Genomic DNA, 22,943 nt, shown 5'->3' on the forward strand with positions numbered 1-22,943 from the left:
GTGTCCAGGGGGTTTGTGTTCGTTCTGTGGATGTATGTATGTATGTATGTATGTATGTATGTATGTATGTATGTATGTATATTAGTTTCTCTGTGTAGCCCTGGCTGTCCTGGAACTCGCTCTGTAGACCTGGCTGGCCTCGAACTCAGAGACCCAGCTGCCTTTTCTTCCTGAATGCTGGGATTAAAGGTGTGCCTGGCTAGGTAATAGTTTTAATCAGTTAGAAATTGTATGTTAGAAGCCTTAGGGGCTGGAGAGGTGGCTCAGTGGTTAAGGACACTGACTGCTCTTTCAGAGGACCCGGGTTCAAATCACAGCACCCATTAAAAAAAGAAAAAAAAAGAAGCCTTAGAGAGGGAAGAATGTGAGTTACAGAATCACAGAGTTGGAGGACTCTAAGCCACAACTAATGTTTTCCTTGAATTGACTTGAGGCTTGAGTTGATTTTTTTATTTTCTTCTCTCTCTCAGTCATCCCCTACTCCCTCACCTCTCTCCAGGGTCTTATTCTATAGCTCTGGGTAGCTAGGAACTTGCTATGTAGACCAGGCTGGCCTTGAACTCACAGAGCTCTTGCCTGCTTCTGCCTCCTAAGTGCTTTGAATTGCTTTCTTAGTTAAGATCGTAAATAATAAGGTAGAGTGGGATACCTGTGACTTTAAGTCATGCCTACTGTTTGGAACTCTTTCTGTAACTGTTGATACCATAAGCTTGCAGGTGGTGATAAGTAGTTAATAATTAATACATTACATAAATTACCTTTTTACTAGATGCCAGGCATGCAGTAGAGAGAACTAAGCATTAGAACCCTAAAGAAAGAACTTTACTATCCACTTAAAAATCTCCTGTTTAAATTATACTGTGATATTTAAAAAAAAAAAAAATCCCAAAACAGGGCCTGGAGGAATTGGGTGGTTCCCAGTATTTTGTTTTTTATGTGTTTGTGTGACTTTGACCATATGATACAGGCCACCTTACACTTGTTGGGTATGAAATTTCTTTATAGTATTGGTCGGGATTAGTCTTTGGAAAACCTTTGTGTGTGTGTGTGTGTGTGTGTGTGTGTGTGTGTGTGTGTGTGTGTGTGTCTTTTTTTGAGACAGGATTTTCTCTGTGTAGCTCTGGCTAGCCTGGAACTCACTCTGTAGACCAGGCTGGCCTCAAACTCACAGAGATCCGCCTGCCTCTGCCTCCTAAGTGCTGGGATTAAAGGCATGCACCACCACTGCCTACTGTAAACATTTTAAAAACATTTTAAAAACTGCAAAGCTGGGTCTGGGCACGTGCCTGTCATCCTAGTGCTCAGAGGTAAAGCAGGAGGACCATGATAAGTTCAAGGACAGCCTTGGCTACATACTGAGACCCTTATCTTAAAAAAAAAATTACAAAACTAGTATTGCATGGCCGAATCAGGAAATAGGAGGCAGAAACTAGACTAGGACAGTCCACGAGGTACTTGAAGAATTCTGGAATTCTGCCTGTTATGCTATAATTAACAGGTGAAGTTTCCAACGATCCTTCAGCTCTCAGCATAGTTTGAATCTGTGGAGACTTAGTTGGTGGAGGCAGAATTACTCTCAGCTCAGAGGTGTAGGCTGACGACTGTTAGAGTCGTAGAGAAGAAACGTTGGCACCGAGTGCTAGTTATTTAAGGCAGGTGCTTCGCTCTGTCTCCCGCCCAAGGAAACAAAAGTGCAGTTGAGCTTACCTGAGGCCGTGCACTGTCTCCCATCCCCCTCCTGTCTTCTCTCTCTTTACCGGGGTCTCATCCAAACAGGATTGAACTCACCATCCTCTTGTCTCAGCTTCCCGTGCTGGGATTACAGGTGTGTGCACCCATGGCTGGCTCTGTCACTGAGTCTTGGATCTGCTTCCCGGACCACAGGCTGTGCAGTTAGGATGCCTGGTCTGGATCTTGGTTTCCATGCTTAATGACCTTAGGCATATAATCTTTTATATCTATAACCTTGGGCAAGTTTCTTTCTTTCATTTAAAAAAATTATTATTATTATTATTATTATTATTATTATTATTATTATTATTATTATTTTATGTGCATCCATGTGAGGGTTAGATCCCCCTGGAACTGGAGTTACAGACAGTTGTGAGCTGCCATGTGGGTGCTGAGAACCAGGATCCTCTGGAAGAGCAGCCAGTGCTCTTAACCGCTGAGCCATTTTTCCAGCCCCCTCATTTAAAATTTCTTAAGTCTCTGGGACTTTACATTTATTCCTTCACTTATTCCCTGATAAATCTATTGATTGATTGATTGTGTGTGTGTGTGTGTGTGTGTGTGTGTGTGTGCATGCACATGCTCACATGCCGTAGTGTGCATGTAGAGGTCAGAGGATGTTTCAATTAGGGATATTATTGCTATGATGAAACTTGTCGGGGAGAGGGTTTATTTCAGCTTACACTTCCAGACCACAGTCCATCACTGAAGGAAGTCAGGACAGGAACTCAAGCAGGACAGGAATCTGGAGGCAGGAGCTGATGCAGAGACCATGGAGGGTGCTGTTTACTGGCTTGCTCCTCATGGCTTGTTCAACCTGCTTTCTTGTAGAACCCAGGACCACCAGCCCAGGGATGGCCCCACCTACCATGGCTTGTGTTCCCTCTCCCTAACCCCCACCCCCATCCCCATCAATCACTAATTAAGAAAATGTCTTATAGGCTTGTGCACAGCCTGATCTTATGTTTTCTCAGTTGAGGTTCCCTCCTCTCAGACGACTCTAGCTTGTGTCAAGTTGACATAAAAACTAGCCAGGAAAAAAAAAACAAAACTAGCCAGGATTGAGGACAACTTGCAGGAGTCAATTGTTTTCTACTGTGTGGGTTCCAGGGGTAGAACTCAGATTGTCAGGTTTGGTGGCAGGTGCCTTTACTTGATAGGTCATCTTGTCAGCCTTTAGGCCAAGTTTCTTAATCTCTGTATGTCTCAGTTAACACATCTATGGGTTAATACTGACATCATAGAATTCTTGTGGTTAACTATGATAACACAAGGAAAGTACTCTGTACAGTGCCTGACCAAGGATAGTAAATGCGGTTAACTCTGAGTTTCTCTGTGTAGCCCTGGCTGTCCTGGAACCCGCTATGTAGATTAGGCTGGCCTCGAACTCACAGAGATCCGCCTGCCTCTGCCTCCCGAGTGCTGGCATTAAAGGTGTGCATCACCACCGCTGGGCTATGTTAAAATGTTTTAAAAGATTTTTAAGGATTTATTTTATGAATATGAGTATTTTGCCTGCGTGTATGTCTGTGTGTCACGTGTGTGACTGGTGTCCTTAGAGGTCAGAGAGGGCATTGGATCTCCTGGAACTTGACTTACAGACGGTTGTGAGCTGTTCGAGGTGGGTGCTGAGATTCAAACCCGGGTCCTCTGCAAGAGCAACAAGTGTTCTCAGCCACTGAGCCGTCTCTCCAGCGTCCATTTAAAACAATGTTTATCATCCTTTAAAAAAAGAAAGTTCTTAAAAATCATTTTGTGTGTATGAGTGTTTTGCATACAAGTATGTCTACATACCACTTCCGCTCCTGGTACCAGCAGACGGCACCTAACCACCTGGAACTGGAGGACAACCGTTGTGAGTTGCCACGTGGGGCATAGGTGTGAACATTGTTATGACAGTTATGAGCTATGTGGGTGGTAGGTGTGAAGATTGTGCCTGGGGGTGCTGGAGAGATGGCTCAGTGGTTAAGAGCACTGACTGTTCTTTCAGAGGACCTGAGTTCAAGTCCCAGTACCCACATGGCAGCTCACAACTGTCTGTCACTCAAGATCTGACATCCTCACACAGTCATACATGCAGCAAAACACCAATGCAAGTAAAATAAAAATATAAAAATAAATAAATTATTAAAAAAAAAAAAAGAAAATTGTGCCTGGGCCGGAAGATGGCACCTAGTCACCTGGACTAGGAGTTATGACAGTTATGAGCCATGTAGGTGCTAGGAATAAACTTGAGTCCCTGGAAGAGCAGCCGCTGTTCCTAACTGCTGAGGCCTCTCTCCAGCCCTCTTATTGTTCTCTTTGAACTAAGGCAATAAGCACCTGGTACGTTCTGCTAGCGCTGACCTCAAGTCCGTAAGTGTGCCCTAGATCACGCTGTATGTGATCTAGATTAAACCATATAAATCCGTGCCACATCCCCGCTCAGAATTAGCTTAGTTGTTCCTTGTTAACTCCGTAAGAGAGTTCTGGCTCCAGACTATGCCTTTGGGCCTGTTCTTGCCTGTTCACAAGTTCCCAATTTTTATTTCTTGCTTGTGTTAACTTTTTGTTGCCTGAGATGATCGACTTATAAAGAGGAAATGTTTAGTTTGTCTCAAAGCTTGGCGGTTTCAGGTTTTTAATTGGCACCCCCCCATTTCTTTTATTTTTATTTTTTTACAGTGCCAGGCTGTGAACATTGGGCCTCCAGCATGTGAGGTAAATGCACCCACGGCGGGCCGGCCGCACGGGAAAACCATATTTTTCCATAGCGGCATATAAATAAATAACAGTGGCCAGTTGTAATGAATAATCTTCAGTAAACTCACTCCTATCGGCTACACCTGGGCATGAAAGCATAATCCAAGAACAGTTCAGTGTTTTGAAGAAACTGAGGTCATCAGACTTGTCTTTTTTTTTCTTTGGTGTTTTCTCACAGGCACTCAGGTTCCCCTTGCACGACTCCATTCTTGGCTGTGTTCCCATGCTCGTCCACCTTCCCTTGGTGCTTGATTGTGTGTGACTGTAACTGTGCTAGCTTCCGTGTGTCCTGCCTAGTGTGCGTCTCCTGTAAACAGCACAAGTAAATTGCTTTAAAAATCCGGGTCTGGGGATGTAGAGCAGCGGTGAGTTCTTGCTGAGCATACGGTGAGACCCCCAAGTTCAACCTTCAGTATCAGGGGTGGGAGCGGGGAAGCCAGTGTGACAGCCTGCCGGGGCTCCATCACTGCTTTATTCTGTTTGACCTTTGTGGGTGTGAATATTGCTACATTTTATTTTTTTATGCCTTTACTTCAGTTCTCTCTCTCTCTCTCTCTCTCTCTCTCTCTCTCTCTCTCTCTCTCTCTCTCTCTGTGTGTGTGTGTATGTGTGTGTGTATTTGTGTACATAGGTACATGTGTGTGTAAATGTGCATTTTGTTTTGTTTTATTTTTTTGACAGAGTTTTTGCTGGGACTTGAGGCTCAGGGATCATGGGCTAGCTGGCCAGTGAGCCCCAAGGACGCATCATGTCTCTGCATCCCCAGCCCTGGAACTGCAAGCCTGTGACGGCATGCCTGGCTTTTTATGTGGATCCCGAGGATCTGAACTCAGCTCCTCATGCCCGCATAGCAAGCACTCTATTGACTAAGTCCTCTCCCCAGTACGACTTAGTAGTCCTTCCTTACTGTTCTCCTCCTTTCATGCCTTCTCTCGGGCGAGTTGGACTTTGCACCTCACAGTTTCCCTTCATTTGAGTGTGACTGAGATACTCTTTTTGGTTACCTTGGAAGTTATAACATCAAGTCATACAAAGTCCAAGCTTACTAATATTTGTAACCTCATTGAAAGTAATACAGGTGCATTAGGCTATTGTAGAGCACCTTCTTTGTGAAGTAATGCTGTCTTTTAAAAACATGTCATTATTTTTATAATAATCACTCTTTTGGAAATACAATCCATTTTATTATTTTTCTTTCCTGTGTGTGCCGTATTTTTGTTATTGTTGTTGTTAAATCCAGATTTTAAGACTATGCATAGGTGTGGGTGCCAGAAGAGGGCTTTAGACTCCCTGGCACAGTAGTTAGAAGTGGTCGTGAGCCACCTGATGTGGGTGCTGAGAGCTGAACTCTGGGCCTCTGCAAGAGCAGTAAGTGCTCTTAACTGCTGAGCTATTTCAACGGTTCCTAAATCCAGATGTTTTAAAACGAAAATCTAGGGGAAGCCAGGCTTGTGCTCCATTTCTTATCATTTCTCTTTGTGAATTTTGTCTTCATTTTTCCTAGTTCTCTCACGGAGGTAGTCACCCTTCAGTGCTCTCAGGGTTTCATCTTTCCTCAGGATTTTTAATCCTTCTGCCAAGGGGACAGACATCCTTGATGCTGCGCCTTTGCTAGTACTCTGTTTCATGTGTACAAGGGCATGCTAGAGCATGCGTGCGGAGGTCAGAGGGCAGCTTTCGGGACTCAGGTCTCTCTCTCACATGCAGGTTGTCGAGGATTAATACTCGCTGAACTACTTCACAGACCCTGCACTACTATTCTCATGAAAAAAAAATTATTTGAAATGCTTACAGTAGTTTAAGCAACACAGACACGTAGTTCTATGAACTCTACGTTTTAGTCCATTTCTGCTTCTAATAACATAACATGCAGACTAAGTAATAAGGAAAAAGTTTATTTTGGCTCATGGTTCTGGCCTGAGTTGCAGGGCCGCATCTGGAGATGTCCTTCTTGCTGGCAGGGTCCTGAAGTGGGTGAGGACACTGCCTGGTGAGAGATAGGGAGCGAGTCGTGAGTCTTCTGGCCTCTTCCTCTGCTGGCGGTGGTTTTTATTCATTTATTTATTTCTTAAATTTAGGGTCTCACTCTAGCTCATGTGGCTTCCTATCTCAGCCTTTCAAGTGCTGAGATTACAGGCATGAGCTACTCGCCCTGGCTCTGCTTCTCTCTCTCTCTCTCTCTCTCTCTCCCCCCCCCTCCCCCCCAACTTTATTTTTATTTTATGTGCATGGATATTTTGCCTGCACGTACGTCTGTGCACCACTTACGTGCCCATGGAGTCCAGAAGCCAGCATGGGATCTCTTGGAGCTGAAGTTACAGATGGTTGTTGTCCACCACATTCAAATACGAATGAAAGGAAATGCTTTTTACTTTTTTAAAATCTAATTTTTACCCTTTTTTTTGGGGGGGGCGGGGAGGGGGGAGGAGGGCAGAGGCTCATTATATAGTCTAGGTTGGCCTGGAACTTGCTATGTAGACCAGGTTGGCCTTGAACTCAGAGATCTGCTGGCCTCTGCCTCCTGAGTGCTGTGATTAAGGATGTGTGACACCACACTCAATACTTTTTACTCTTTGATGGGAGCTTACAGCAGCCAGCCCTGGTACTCCATGCTTGTCATGGCAGCACTCAGGAGGATGAGACAAGGAAGATCCCAAGGTTGAGGTCAGGCTGGGTACACAGTAAGCTCAAGGCCAATGCTACTTCGTGAGACTCGGTCTGGCGGTGTAGCTCTGAGGCAGAGCGCTTGCTGGGCATATTCCCTGGATTCAGTTCCCAGCACTTGAGGAGGTGGTGGCTTTTTAGGGGAAGGGGTATAGTATACTAGAAGCAAAGACATACCATTGTGACCAACTTGAGCAAAGGACAGTCTGCTACAGAGCGAGGAGGGGACCTTAGAGTTAGCTGTTACAGTTCTCTCTACCCATGAAGCCACGGGCTGAAAAAGAGATCTGCAGCATGGCCCCAGATGAGTTCATAGTCAGACTGAGGGCTGCAGATTAGAGACTTCCTTTTGTCAGTCTCCCTACCTGTTTCAGATGGGTCTCACTGTGTCGTCTAGGCTGGCCTTGAGCTTGTAGCAATCCCCCTGCCTCAGTAACACTCTTCTTCTTCTCCTCCTCCCTCTTCGATAGAGTTTCTCTGTGCATCCCTGTCTGTCCTGGAACTAGCTAGCTTTGAAGAACAGGCTGGCCTCGAACTCACAGAGACCCACTTGCCTCTACCTCCCGAGTGCTGGAGTTTACCTTCTTGACTCTCCTCTCCTCCGCTGTCCCTTCCTAATCCTTCAGCTCACAGCCTGAAGACACTGTGTGTTCCTCCTCTTGGAGTTCTCTCTAAGGCACAGCTGTGGCAGCGTCTTGGCATGTAGTAGGCGCAGGCAAGGTGTTTCCTCATCTCTTCTCTTTGTGTATGTCATGGTGGAACCACACTCCTACTGTTCTGTGTATGGACTGCTCAGTACAGCTCAGCTTTTTACTGTGTCCTCTTCTCAGGTGCTCAGAATTTTGATGTCATACGACTATCAACTTACAGAACAGCTTGCAAGTTACGATTCGTACAGAAGCGATGCAACCGTAAGTCATTTCTTATTTCTCTGATGGGCAGACAGGGTTCCTGGTATTATGAAATAATTTTAATACCTTTCAGGCATACTGTAAAGTTAGTTGAATTCTGTTTGTCTCTTTGTAAATAATTTATCTTTATTATTTTTAAATCATGTGTATAAGTGTATATCTACATGTGGGTTCATGTACATAAATGTGGATGCTCCCAGAGGCCAGGTGTAGGCAGAGTGTTTCTGTTCGGCCAGTCAGCTCTGTCCCACCAGCTGGCTCCCAAATAACCACACAAAGACTTACTATTAATTATAAATGATTGGTTGATAGCTCAGGCTTATTACTGATTAGCTCTTACAATTTAAATTAGCTCATATTTCGTTTTCTTTTTTTTTTTTTTTTAAGGTTTATTTATTTATTATGAATACAGTGTTCTGCCTGCATGTCAGAAGAGGGCACCAGATCTCATTACAGATGGTTGTGAGCCACCATGTGGTTGCTGGGAATTGAACTCAGGACCTCTGGAAGAGTAGGCAGTGCTCTTAACCTCTGATCCATCTCTCCAGCCCTAGCCCATATTTCTTATCTATGCTCTACCATGTGGCGGTACCTTTTTTTGGTATGGCATATTCATCTCCTGCTTCCTCTGAATCTGGCTGGCAACTCTAGTCCTCTTCTTCTCAGCATTCTCCCTGTCTGGCTCTCCCACCTAACCTCTACCTGCCTAACTGTTGGCCATTTAGCCTTTTATTAAACCAATCAGAAGGCGCCTTGGCAAAGGCACATCTTCACAGAGTAGAAAATGACTGCCCCACAGCAGGCAAAGGCATAGGATCCTTTGGAGCTGGCGTTGCAGACAGTTGTGAGCCATGTGACATGGGTGCCGGGATCTGAACCTGGGTCCTCTGGAGGAGCAGAAAGTGCTCTTAACCACTGAGCCATCTCTTCAGCCCCAATTCATTCTGTTTGTCTTAAATATTTATCAGAATATAAGCTTTGTAAATGGAATGCATTTGATGATATATTCCTGTTTCCCTTAAAATGCTTAACAAAATTGATGTTATAAGTAATGTTGCTAGAATGTATTTTTTTATTACATTTTTATTTGCTGTGTGTGTGTGTGTGCGTGTGCGTGTTCACTTTGTAGTTCACAGAGGGCAGAGAACAACTTTTCGGAGTCATTTCTTTCTTTCTGCCCTGCGGGTTCCAGATACCAAACTCAGGTCCTCAAGGGTTGCACATTTGCCTTGACTACTGAGCTGTGGAGCCTGCTCCAGCCTTGACTCGCTGAACTGTGGAGCCTGCTCCAGCCTTGACTACTGAGCTGTGCAGCCTGCTTCAGTTATTAGGACTTGGAATTAGTTATCAGTTCTGAGAGGACAGAATAGTAATGCCATTTAAGTGGGAGAAAGTCTTTTGTACAACATTAATATAGTTACTAGCTTCTGAAAGAAAGGCCTTGGTGTTTTGATACAGATGCAGTGAAAATTGATTTTCTTGATTGAATTTAGTATAACACAAATCAACTTCTTTTAATAAGTAACGGGGGTTGGGGATTTAGCTCAGTGGTAGAGCACTTGCCTAGCAAGCTCAAGGCCCTGGGTTCAGTCCTCAGCTCTGAAAAACAAAACAAAACAAAACCTCTGGCATGGTGAGCTCGTTCCTGGGTTGAAAGCAACAAGATATGTTTTAGCTGGGTGGTGGTGGTGCATGCCTTTAATCCCAGCACTTGGGAGGAAGAGGCAGGTGGATCTTTGTGAGTTTGAGGCCAGCCTGGTCTACAGAGCGAGATCCAGGAAAGGCGCAAAACTACACAGAGAGACCCTATCTCAAAAAAATAACGATTATCATGTGGATTATAAAATATGTACAAATATATGTATACATGAATATTCTTTTACTGTCTGTGAGAGCTAAGTGGGAATGGCATGGGTATAAGGCTAATGGGCATAAGGGCAAACCTCCTTATCCTTCCAAAATAGTTCCACCAACCTGGGACCAAGCATTCAAATATATGATGAGGCTGTAGGTCCATTCTCATTTAAACCACCACAGTAATGTCCGAAAAACGGTATTCTTTTCCTTCCCCGTGTGTGGTACCTTCATTCTACTGTGAGTTTTTCTGTGTGTGGATGACAGCCTGAGCAGAATTAACGGTCAGTGTCGCCTGTGTCTGTGTTCTGTTGACTTTATACCGTGTATTGAAAAGTCACCCTTTTCTTTACTGCCAAAGGTCCTCATATTCTTCCATTAGGAGACAAGTGTAGGGGCCGGAGAGATGGCTCAGTGGTTCAGAGCACTGGCTGCTCTTGCAGAGGACCTGTGTTCAATTCCCAGCAACCACACAGTGGCTCACAGCTGCCTATTCTGTTTCGGGGATCTGATGCCCTCTCTGACCTCCACAGGTATCAGGCACACATGTGGTGAATAAACATACATGCAAGGCAAAGCATTCGTACAATAGAAGTAAATAAAGATATAAAATAAAAAAAAGAAGAGTGCAGGATGGTTCCCAGTAGTGTTCTCATGTGAGAATGTGGCTCAGTAGTTAAGAACACTTGCCGTTCTTTCAACAGACCTGGGTTCTATTCCGGCACCCACGTGATACCTCACAACTGTCTGCAATTTCAGATCTAGGGCACAGGACACCCTCTTCTGTCCTGTGGCATCTGTGGACACCTCATGCTTGTCATACACAGACATACACTTTTTACAAAGTTACATTCTTTTTTACAAAGTTACAAACTTTTTTTTACAAAGTTACATTCTTCATTGAGTTTATTCTCTCCTCCCTCCTCTATCTCTCAAACTTATGGCCTCATTTTCTTTAATTGTTGTTGTGGTTGTGTGCATGTGTATGCACATGCATGTCTGTGTCCATGTATTCCTAAATAAAATACAGTTTGCCCAGTCTATATAGTATTTCTTGTGTTTATGTGTTTCAGAGCTGACTACCTGGTATCAGGTAGCCAATTTGGGGGCCTCTTCCCTAGGGGAGACTGCTTCCCCTGTCTCGCTGTTCCTTAGTTGTCTGTAGTTCTCTGTCCAGGGTTGAGGCCCCATAAGATTTCTAACACATTGGCATGTCTGTTGGTGTTGTCCTTGTTCAGGTCTTGTTTAGGCAGCCATGTTGTTGAAGCTTCATGGTGTAGCTTTCCTGTCATGGCTAGAAGACACTCTCCCAGCAGACTCCCTGGTCCCCTGACTCTGGGAATCTTTCCACCCCTCTTTGGTGCTGTTCTCCGAGCCTTAGATAGAGGAGTTGTGTTGTTCATGTAACAGTTGTGTTATGCAACACACCATCGCTTCCTTGTACTCTGCAGATTCATTGGTTGTGGTTTTCTGTAACAGTCTTAGTCTGGCTAGACCCTGGTACGAACTGTGCAGGACCTGACCAGGCGGGCGTACGTACCTGGCTGTCATGTACCTTGCCTTTTACATGGGTGCTTGGGATTTGGACTCGGGTCCTCGTGGTTGCACAGTCAATGCTCAGACCCACTGATCATCCACCACTTCTGGCCCCTTGGCCATAGAGAGTGAAGTTTGAGATGCAAAATGTTACTGAAGTTGCCAGATTAATATTACAAAATAAAGGTCATTCAGGATGATGTAGCAAATCGCTAAACAAGCTGAAAATTGGGCTGGCTCAGTGGTTAAAGGCACTTGTTTGTCACCAAGCTTGATGGGTGCCATGAGTTGAATCCCCAGAGTCCACAGGGTGGAAGAAGAGAATCAACTCTTAAATATTGCCCTTTGACCTCTATACGTGTGCCATGGCATGCACATATCCACCCACATACATACCAATAGCCCTACACTTAAATCAATGTAGCAAAAATTTGTTTTAAAATTGGAAAGTTTTTAGGAGTAATTCTTGATATATTTTTCCTTTCATATCAACTGATAGAGGTCACATAGATCACTATTTACAAAGACCTGAAACACCAGTTATTTGAATGAAGTCTCAGGTGATCAGCCCTGTTCTGGGGCAGCTCCTTGATATCCATAATGAACATTCTATATCCTGTCATGAAATGGGTTCCTCTGTTGTCTAAGGAGTTCTGTCTTTTCTTTTTCCTTTTTTTTTTTCCTTCACGTTAACATTTCTCTATGTAGCCCTGACTTACCTGGCACTTGCTCTGTAGCCCAGGCTGGCCTCGAACTCACAGAGATCTGCCTGCCTCTGCCTCCCAAGCGCTGGGATTAAAGATGTGCGCCACCACTCACTCCCAGCTGAGTCTCTTTATTTTAAGCTTAAAAAATGAGTTGCTCGGTTTAAATGTCCAGGTGTGGGGTGGCACTGTCCTTTAAAATGGTTGACAGTTTATTTTCTTTGGTTTAGTTCATCTCGTTGATATCTGGAACATGATCGAAGCTTTCCGAGACAATGGCCTTAACACCCTGGACCATACCACTGAGATCAGCGTGTCCCGCCTCGAGACCGTCATCTCCTCCATCTACTATCAGTTGAACAAGCGCCTTCCTTCTACTCACCAGATCAGCGTGGAGCAGTCCATCAGCCTCCTCCTCAACTTTATGATCGCCGCCTATGACAGGCTAGTACCTCACACGCTCACTTTTAAATGGTGCCTGTCTCCTCATCGCCCCCTCCACACTGCCTTGCTGACCGCTTAGTTGAGGTGAATTACTCGTAGCCTACGTCCTCCCACATTCTGGACAGTCACTGCTGGCCTCTGGTGTGCCACAGGTCTGTCCCAGATGGGGAATCACCCACTTGAGTCATATCGTCGGGTAAAACGATAGGCCCTTCAGCAGACCTGTTCGCTCTCCAAGAATTAAGGAACATGCGTAAGCTTTGAACATGCTGATGTGGCTTTCTAGTTGACTTTAAGGCTAATCTTTCTTTACTCTGCAACACCAAACGCCTGTAGACTGAAGTTTTCTCCTGAACGGCTAAGAATCAGTTTCAGACTTTTTGAGTTTGATGCACGGTGCGGTAGACTTTGCAAGAAGGGCAAGAGACCATTTGAGTGTAGCGAAATTCAAGTGGAAAGGATTTCCTCAGTTATAAAAGGCAAAGCAGAGCCAAGCCAGTCCCGAAGGGTGGAGTGTGGGGAATGGTTCTGTTCCAGGAGCCAAGAGTTCCTGTCTCTTCTCACTGTGCTTCTGTTGACCATGGGGTTTGGATGGATGCATTCTCCTGCAATCTCAAACCCTTGAAAGAAATTGGTGTTCCTTGTGACTTAGCATTTGATCATGGCCCTGATTGGCCAGGGCTAGCTAGGGGCTTCTTAGGGGTACAGCTTTTCCATTCTCAGACAAGTCTGAACAAGTCCCAGGCTTTGTCCTTATTTGGTTATTACCCGTGGGGTGGTGGTGGTTGGGGGGTAAGGGGAGTCGGCCCAGGCGTGCGTATGGCCCTTGTCTAGTGTCAGGGGCATTGGTGATGGATGGTCCTTTGTTTGTGAACTGAGGCCCAGTTCTTAACTGTGTTATTAGGGCCTGTCATGATAGTCACCTGGCCTTCTCGGTCTCAAGGCAGGAAGGTGGAGCTAGAGGTCTCCTGCTGTGCTCCTCCTGCTTCTGCGTGTGCAGGCATGGCCTCACACAACCACACACACACACACACACACACACACACACACACAAACACACACACACACACACACACACACACACACACACACACACACGGAGGGGGGGAGAATAACTAGACAGTTTATCAGAAGAAACAGAGAAGGGCTGTATAGAACTCTCCTGGTTCATTCCCCAGTACTGCCAAAAGATGGTGTGTGTGTGTGTGTGTGTGTGTGTGTGTGTGTGTGTGTGTGAGGGAGGGAGGGGACATGAGTGGAAGAGTAGGCCAGACAGAACTAGTGGATGCAGAGAGATGAAGAGGAAGGGGTGCACTATGTTAGAGGGGGTCTTGGTAATTTTCAGGCCAGTATGTCTACACCTGACATTGGATGTCAGAATATGTTATCACGTCTTTACTAATGCTGAGATCTGATAAGAACTTAGCTCTCCAGAAGTTTAAAATTGGTATCCTTGCATTGGAAACAAGAAAGGATTTGATTATTAAATCCTTCAAAGTTTAGCCATTTTATTGAATGGGCGTATTTATTGCTTAGGCTGGGGCATTCCTTTGATATGTAGATTACCTAGTCACATATTTTAATTGAGTCTTTCATATTTTGTATTCATAATTCCTTAAAATTAGAAATTGAATTCAATAATTAATTGTTCTTAATTTCTTTTTGCCTTCAGAGTTATAGTCAGTATTTTTGTCCAAATGTTTTCTGAGTGGTATTGTAGATTATAAAACTCCCATACATGCTAGGGACAATTGGAGTATAGGATTTTGTTCCTTAAGTGAATATTTTCTGAGGATTTATTTTATTTTACTTTTTTAAAAGATGATTGCCTGGCGGTGGTGGTGCATGCCTTTGATCCCAGCGCTCGGGAGGCAGAGGCAGGCGGATCTCTGTGAGTTCGAGGCCAGCCTGGGCTACAGAACGAGTTCCAGGAAACCCTGTCTTGAAAAAACAAAACAAAACAAAAAGATGAGAGTTTTAAATACTGTTTGAGAACTAAAAAAGAGCAGGCGTCTGTGTGTAGGACTGAGTGAAAGCCACAAGGAGGAATGAAAACAATCACACACCCATTTTCATCCCTGTGGTCCCTCACACCACAGGTGCTGATGTCCTGTGGTCTGGTCAAGCTGAGAGGCCCATGAGAGAGCCATGCAAGGAAATCCGTGTTCCTAGTATGCAGAGATGGCGAGGCTGCATCATGTCCTGCCACATTTACATTCTGGGGCTGTTACTTACAACCCCCTTTCTGTTTCCTGCCAGTGTGTTGGTTTAGCGACTTAGATCCCAGGCCTAGAAAGTCCAAGATAACAGGGGCCTACAGGGAAGCCAGTCCGGGTTTCCTCTGCATCTGGCTCTGGCTGCGTTCCCTCGTTCCCTCGAGCTGCTCCTGGCTTAGTCCTGTGGCATGAATCTTAAAGGGTCTTATTAATAAAAACAAACCAGGAGCCAGCCTGTTTGAATGCTGGAAGATCAGAGAGATGAACACAAGCCACAGATAACGTCACCTCACCCATTCCTCAGCTGATCTTGTTTCCTCAAACTGGAAGCCTCTGTGTCCTCACCTGAATGGATCTCAGCTGAACTGCTGCTAAAAGCCTAAAAGCTTAACCAGCCTAGTTCCTGGTCCTCATGCCTTACATACCTTTCTGCTTCCTGCCATCACTTTCTGGGATTAAAGGCGTGAGTCACCATGCCTGGCTGTTTCCAGTGTGGCTTTGAACTCACAGAGATCCAGAGGATCTCTGCCTCTGGAATGCTAGGATTAAAGGTGTATGTGCCACCATTTTCTGGCCTCTGTGTCTAGTGGCTGTTCTGTTCTCTGACCCCAGATAAGTTTATTAGGGTGCACAATATATTGGGGGACACAATATCACCACATAGTCCTCTTCTTGTGTCAGCTTTATTCTTGGGCTGACTTCAGAAGGATGCCTGCCATCGGGTCCTACCAAAGCCTCCTCCTTCCACACCTAGGTAAAGGGAGAGAGGGGAAGAGCCAGCTTTTCTGAACATCAAACAGAAGTACCCGGGCTTCCCTCCCCGACCTGTGCCTTTAAGAAGTATGTCATGCAAGGGTTCTGTCTTACACTCAGGCTGTCAGGGTGTGTACCCCTGGGGCACAGGGTTGTTTCGTTCTGACCCTGACTGTAGGCTTCCATGTGGTGAGCGTGGATGACCTAGGTGTCCAGTGAGCTATTCTATGGCTTGGTGCCCATTGCCGCGGAGCCTCATGCGCACTGTAAGCTTGTGGGTGCCTTTGTCAGGAAATGGCCCAAGTGCCCGGCAGTTCCTGAACCTTGACACCCGAGAGTCACCCGAGTTGTCGCCTCCCAGAGTCCACGCGCAGTCGTCAGTACTGAGTTCTTTCTGTCACATCCCCCTCCTGATGAGCTCTCCCGTCTATGTACCTCCCTGTAGAGTCCCGCCCCCCACCATCCGAGCCCCCCACCATCCGAGCCGTCCTCAGCTTCTCCTGAGCAGATGCAGTGCTCTTCACTAACTTTTTTTTTTATATATATACATGTCTTCCCTCCCTCATTCATTCATTCATTCCTAGAAATAATAAAATCATGCACTCACTGTCAACCCCAAGGATCGGAACACTGGCAGTGACTTCTTTTTTTTTTTTTTTGAGACAGGGTTTCTCTGTGTAGCTTTGGAGCCTGTCCTGGAACTCGCTTTGGAGACCAGTCTGGCCTCGAACTCACAGAGATCTGCCTGCCTCTGCCTCCCGAGCGCTGGGATTAAAGGTGTGCGCTGCTGCCGCCACCACCACCACCACCACCCGGCTTACTTATTTTTAAAGACAAGGTCTCATTATGTGGCCCAGGCTAGCCTGGAACTTCACCGAGATCCTCTGCCTCAGCCTCCTGAAGGCTGGGATTAAAGGCGTGTGTTACTGTCCTGGCTTTTGTCCTTGTTAGTTGTAAAAAGACTGCTATACATTGTATAACTTAAAGACTTAAGGGTGAGAGCTCTTAAAATTATTTCATCTGTCTTCCTTTCTTTGTCTTTATAACTTAATGATGACAGCCTGTGCTTTTGGTTTCAAAGCCTAATATTAAATGTCACTATTATAATTCTTTTCCTGGGTAATGTATTTTTATTTATGTCTATTTATTATTATTGTAACTGTGCATTTTTGTTTTGTATATCTCTAAAACTAAGCAGATATTTAGAATTTTTTTACTATTATTATTATATTATCTGTGTGTGTGTTTTTTCCCCCCCGAAGTGTTATGTCTGTGTACCACATGCATTCCTGGGGACTTTGCAGGCCAGGAGAGGGTATCAGATGTTACAGATGGTTGGGAACCACCACATGGGTGCTGGGAATCGCACGTAGGTCAGTTGGAAGAGCAGATTTATTGTTTTTCGAGAGTTTCTCTCCAGTAGCCCAGACTGGGCTCTGACTCGCAGTCCTCTTGCCTCTGGCTCCCAAATGGTGGGGTTATAAGTGTACACATAACCACGCCTGGCTACTAAGTGGACATTAATTTTTTTGTGTTGTTCTCATACTTATTCATCATATGTATTTGCACTATGGTGAGTGTGTGGAGGTCAGAGGACCGTCTACAGGAGTCGACTCTCTCCTTCTACCGTGTGGGGATATAACTCAGTTTGGCCTTTACCTAGACTCAACAGCCCTAGGCTTGTTTTTTTTTTTTTTTTTTTTTTTTTTTTTTTTTTTTTTTTTTTAAATAGCATCAACAGGGAGCTGGAGAGATGGCTCAGAGGTTAAGAGCACTGACTGCTCTTCCAGAGGTCCTGAGTTCAATTCCCAGCAGCCACATGGTGGCTCACAACCATCTGTAATGAGATCTGGTGCCCTCTTCTGGTGTGCAGTTATACATGCTGTATACATAATAAATAAATAAATCTTTTAAGAAATAGCATCAACATCATTTAATTCATGAGTATGTTTATGAAATGTTAAACAATGTTAATTGCATAAAGAATCGCCATCTGTTTGGTTTTTAAGTTTACTCAGGACTGCTGTCATTAGCAACGGCTTCCTTCTGCCTGAAGCATTTCCTTTGTGCGTGTCATAGTTTTATGTATTTTCATCATTTTTTTATTCTTTTTTTTTTTAAGATTTATTTATTTATTATGTATACAGTATTCCGCCTACACACCAGAAGAGGGTACCAGATCACATTACAGATGGTTGTGAGCCACCATGTGGTTGCTGGGAATTGAACTCAGGATCTCGGGAAGAGCAGCCAGTGAGTGCTCTTAACCTCTGAGCCATCTCTCCAGCCCCATTTTTTTTTTTTTTTTATTCTTAAAGATATTTTCATGTGGCATGCAGTTACTGATTGATCATGGTCTTCAACATTTTAAGAATGTTACTTCTTTTCGGTGGTGTTTTTTTTTTTTTAAACAGGCTCTTACCAGGCAGTTCTGGCTGTCCTGAAACTTGATAAGTAGACCAGGCTAGCTCTATCTCACAGATCCACCTGCTTTTGCCTCTGGACTGCTGAGATTAAAGGTGTGCATTACCATGCCCAGATCTTTCTGTTTTTGTTGCTTCTGTTGGGAGGTCAACCAAATATGTCGTCTTGGCTTCATTGACATTAATCTGTACTCTTGCAACCTTTAAGATTAAAAAGAATGTTTTTTAAAACTAGAATGATAGAGCCATGATGTGATTGTCTTTGTGTTTATCCTGCTTGTATTTTGTTTAGGTTTTTGCAGTAGGTTGTTTGAGATTGCCATGTTTTGCTGAGATCGCAATTCTTTTTTTTTTTGGGGGGGGGGGTTTGAGACAGAGTTTCTCTGTGTAGCTTTGGAGCCTGTCCTGGAACTCACTCTGTAGCCCAGGCTGGCCTCGAACTCACAGAGATCTACCTGCCTCCGCCTCCCGAGTGCTGGGATTAAAGGCATGAACCACCACCACCCGGCTATTTTCATAATTCTTTAAAGTCTTCTCCCCCTCTGTGAAAATTTAAATTATGTATAGTGTTCCTTCCTATATCCTTCATATTCTCTCTTATCATCTTTTGTGAATTTGCCTTATTTCCTCTTTTTCTGGCTTTGTTCTGGCTTTTTTCCTTCTAGTATATTTTCCTGGTACTTATTTTTTATAGACGTGTGTCTGGTCTATATTTAAGCCTCTTAGTGTAAATTTTAATGATTTTCTTTTTAGTTTGAGAATCTCTGTGTCAGATTTTTGAAAGTTTAAAAAAAATCCTGTTCTCTGCCAAATATTTCATCGCTGTCTCTTATTCCTCGAATATGATAAGCTTAATTCTCTCTATACCTGTGCTTCAGCCTAATATCCGGATTTTATATGGTGATTTTTGTATTATTTATTGTTTCTATTTTTTATGTGTACTGTCTTCCTAGCTGAGTTATTTTTATTTATTATATGCCGAATGTTACATAATACCATTACTATTTTAATGGTTATTATATGACAGTTATTTGAGATCTTGGGAACTGTTTCTCTAGGCGGGGATATGTATGAGCTTCTGCCATGTGCGTAGAGACCCTGGAAGTCCGGGATGACCTCCCTTCCAATTCTGATTCTGCCCTTGCCCGAGGCCCTGATGTCCTTTTCACACCACCATCTTTAGGTTGAGTTTCAAGTAACCTGGGTCCTCCCTCAGAAATCCCAGAGTCTCTCGCATGGAAAGAGTGATTCCAGGTATTGTGGAATACACAGGCTCACCTCCCAGGGCCTCCAGCCTCTCCTGTGTTGGTAACTCATTTGTTCTTGTTGCTGCTCAGGGGGATTTACAGATTGTTTCTCTCTGTCTCTGTCTCTGTCTCTGTCTCCTTTGCTTCATGGAAATGTTGCTTAGACTTAATTTATTTATCATTACTTGAAGCCCATTATTTCTTCAAATATTGTCTCTTATTTATTTTTTTCTGACTGTTGGCACAATGACCTCCATCTTCTTTATTAATGTTTCTACTTTAATGGTTCAGTTTCTTTAAACATACCTAGTTCATCATCAGTCATGATCCCACGATGCCTTGAGAGCTACAGCTCATTGCTTTGCCCAGCACAGAGGGAGCTAGCACTCAAGTGAGTTGACCTGCATGCTGCTATCTTAGGAAAGAACTGAAATTCAGAGTCTGATTTCTATGGACTACATGCCAATTTTATACCCATCAAGTCAAACAAGTTGGGGGCCCATCTATCGGATTTTTGATGGAGTTAGATGAACAATTTTTGTATAGCCTAAAAAATCAGACTAGCAATCATTTTAAAGTTGTGTTTTTGATGTTTAATTTGGTTACATTAAAAAAGATTTCATAGTTCCCTCTTAGTAGTGAATGTTAAAGCAGAACAGTATAAAGCTGTGCTTAGCATTCATGAGGCTGTGGGTACAGCCAATCAGTGTGTCCCCCACCCTCAAATGCAAAATAGTAGCAGATTCCTCCATTTTACATAAAAACAAATGTATTCCTTAAGCTCTGAGCTGCTCGACCAACAGAGCGTGGACATTTTGGAAACAGACAATACCAGGTTCCAATCTTCCTCATTAGTGATTTCTAAGCAAAGTTGTTACCGTCCTGGGCAGCACAGATATTTCACACTCATGGACATTCTGTACTTGCATCCCTGTTCTTTTCTTAGATGTCCTCAAGACAACAAGAAAAAAAGGCCCATAAACTGGAGTTTTAGTGCCAGTAGGAAAACCTCCCATCACCGTAGATTTAACTCTGGAGGATCGGATTGCAGCATCGTTAGGAATTTTCCAGGGCACGGTGAAGCTCGAGCGAGTGGCGTTGGCTGTTGTAGAGCAGTGTGATCCTGAGGGAGAACCTAGTGTAAAAAGATGGATAGCTGTCTTGAGGGCCGGGGGAGGAAGTCTGGTGTCATCACTGCATCCTGCCAGACTGGGTACCACCACCTGTATATCCTGATGAGAGCACTGTGTGCATCGTGTGACATGCTGCCCACATGCTGCTGCTGTGACAGGTGAGCTGAGCCACACTGAGCCTCTGCAGCAGGGTCACCTGGGAGCAGAAACACGTGACCTGGAAGCACCCTCACTTCTCTCTCAAGACAGGATTTCTCTGGGTAGCAACCTTCACGGCTGTCCTGGAGCTTGCTCTGTAGACCAGGCTGGCCTTGAACTCACGGAGATTCGCCTGCCTCCGCCTCCCAAGAGCTGGGATTAAAGGCGTGCACCACCACCACTGGGTATGCCCTCATTTCTTATTCTGGAGTTGTATAACTTTTCCTCCACAAGTCAGCCTGATATAGGGAGAGGCAAAAGTATAAAGGTTTGAACACTAGCCAATATTTCAGATTTTGTTTTTGTTTCTTCTTTTGCATTTGTATCACAACATTTTTTTAATGTTGTTAAAGAAAGGGCTAGACAAATACCTTTTCTAAGTGTATTGTTTTTTATTCTTTTATATATATATATATATATATATATATATATATGAATATATATATATTCTGTCTCTGATGAGAACTCTCCAAATGAACCTGATAACTCTGTGACTTCACCTCAGAACTCTTCCAAGACTCATCTCTTGTTCCAGTCCTCATCTCTGCCCACACCAGGCTCCCAAGAAGTCCTCCCCTCTCCCACCCCTGCACCTCCCCTCTCTCTCTCTAAGCTACTTCTTTTTCCCCACATGGAGTGTTTATTTCTCTCTTTATACAGGTGGAGCTCCTAACTCTGCCTGACCCTACCTCAAGAGTTCCGTCTCTTTTTCTTCCAAATCTTTTCCCTCTCTCAGAGTTTACCTCAGGTTTTACCCAGGCTGTCCTTTTCCTTAACCTCACCAGCCACACTTTGATCCCTTTGGGGACCCGCAGTTCTTGGCTGTGTAATTGTTTTGGGTTTCATTTATGTGATGCCTTATTAAGAGCACATCAGTGAACAGATGAGATTGGAACTCTCTGAGGACACAGGTCTACTTTGTGTCTTTATTCCTTAGTAAGCGCAGTGCTGGGTTCCTACTGGGGTCCTCGAGACCGAAATGAAAAGCTGCAGGTGGCTGTAAGAAAATCGAGTAATATCTGCAGTTGATTTTTCTCGATTAAGCTGTGTGACTTTTTTGTTAAGTGGATTCTCGACTTGCAGTTGATTATTGCACAATCCATTCACTGTGAAGTATTTAAAGTTATGATTAATTGGAAAAATATGTGTTTCTGGAAATCAAAGAGAAGAGCTCTTTTAGCAACATTGCATAATTGGACTGGTAACAGTGTTTCTAAAGTACAAATCTATTTTCATATAAGAAGTACTAATTTATGGTTGGCAGCATCCACAATTGTTTGCTACAGATGAAGAAACGGTTCATTTAAGTGAAAAATGGTCTCGGGAGTCTTGCTTCAAAAATATTAAGTGGAACATCAAACTCTTGCTAGGTACCGCAAGCCACTCGCCCAGATGGGGTTAGTTAACCAAGAGACAGAATTTGAGGCTTCCGTAAACAGAACGTAACAGCTCCCAGGCAAAGGGCACAGGTGAAGCTTGCAGGTGCCTCTGAAGGTGCCTGTGGGTTAAAACATCACTGTTTATTCAGGTGATTCACTGTCTGCCTAGCCTGGCCCCGAGTAATAATGGTGTTGTCTCAGTGTTGGATATTAAGAACCCCTTTTAGGAGTCACACGAGGTTTATTGTCAGTCTGTAAAGTGATAGGTGTGTGGCAGTGAATCATGGAGTCGTCTAAGGTAGAGACCTACCGTGCTCCTTGTGGGGATGGGTGCTTGGTGCAGGCTGCTGTTTGGGTGGAGCTAAAATAACAAGCTGCTTCCCATCCTCTCATTTTAGTCTTTGGATAGGGCTAATATGGACTCTGGTGTTACACTTAAACTGTTGACCCACTCATCAGCTCTCGGCTCTGATAGGCCGTGTCCATGAGTTACGTGGTTTGCGCCGAAACTTTTTCCAAATCTTGCTTGCAAAGAATGAATTGTGAGGGAAGCTTGTATTTTATATCAGAAGTGGTAAAACATGGACCTTTGGGAGGTTTGGCCATAAACAGGCTTTGGCAGGCAAGCGGCAGGGAACTTGTGCAGTGTCCACAGAGTAATTCTATATGTGGGGTGGGAAGGATCAAGAGCGAGTTCTTCCCAGAAAGACTCAGCTAGATGAAGAGCATAATCATAGGGTATAACTTCTACGTGACTCCAGTTTCTCTCCCTGCCCCTAATTGTAGAGGAGAAATACCGAGCTTTAAAAGAAACGTCAGAAAAATGAAAGCAGCGCCCTCTTTGCTTGGGGAACTGTTCATATATGGAGGGAGCCAAGAACAGTGTTCATGACAAAGATTGGTGCTAAAGTCTGGTTAGCAAGCAAATAGTGAAGAGGGGGCGAGCAGAGGGGGTTTATTTTTTATTTTTATTTTTTATTATTTTTTGAGACAGGGTCTCACTCTATA

The 22,943-nt window shown here is 44.2% G+C and overlaps 1 protein-coding gene across 12 annotated transcripts in view; it reads left to right on the forward strand.

Annotated features, from left to right (window-relative positions):
* Dtnb (dystrobrevin beta) overlaps positions 1–22,943 on the forward strand; it is a 215,318-nt gene that overhangs the window by 22,684 nt on the left and 169,691 nt on the right. For all 12 annotated transcript variants that reach the window (XM_028875041.2, XM_028875078.2, XM_028875037.2 and 9 more), the window contains exons 3-4: positions 7,968–8,048; positions 12,373–12,586. In XM_028875041.2, the coding sequence (XP_028730874.1) occupies positions 7,968–8,048; positions 12,373–12,586 (295 nt within the window). The remainder of the gene's footprint in view (positions 1–7,967; positions 8,049–12,372; positions 12,587–22,943) is intronic.

The sequence above is a fragment of the Peromyscus leucopus genome, chromosome 22 (genome assembly GCF_004664715.2).
Source record: "Peromyscus leucopus breed LL Stock chromosome 22, UCI_PerLeu_2.1, whole genome shotgun sequence".
NCBI classification, from domain to species: Eukaryota; Metazoa; Chordata; class Mammalia; order Rodentia; family Cricetidae; genus Peromyscus; species Peromyscus leucopus.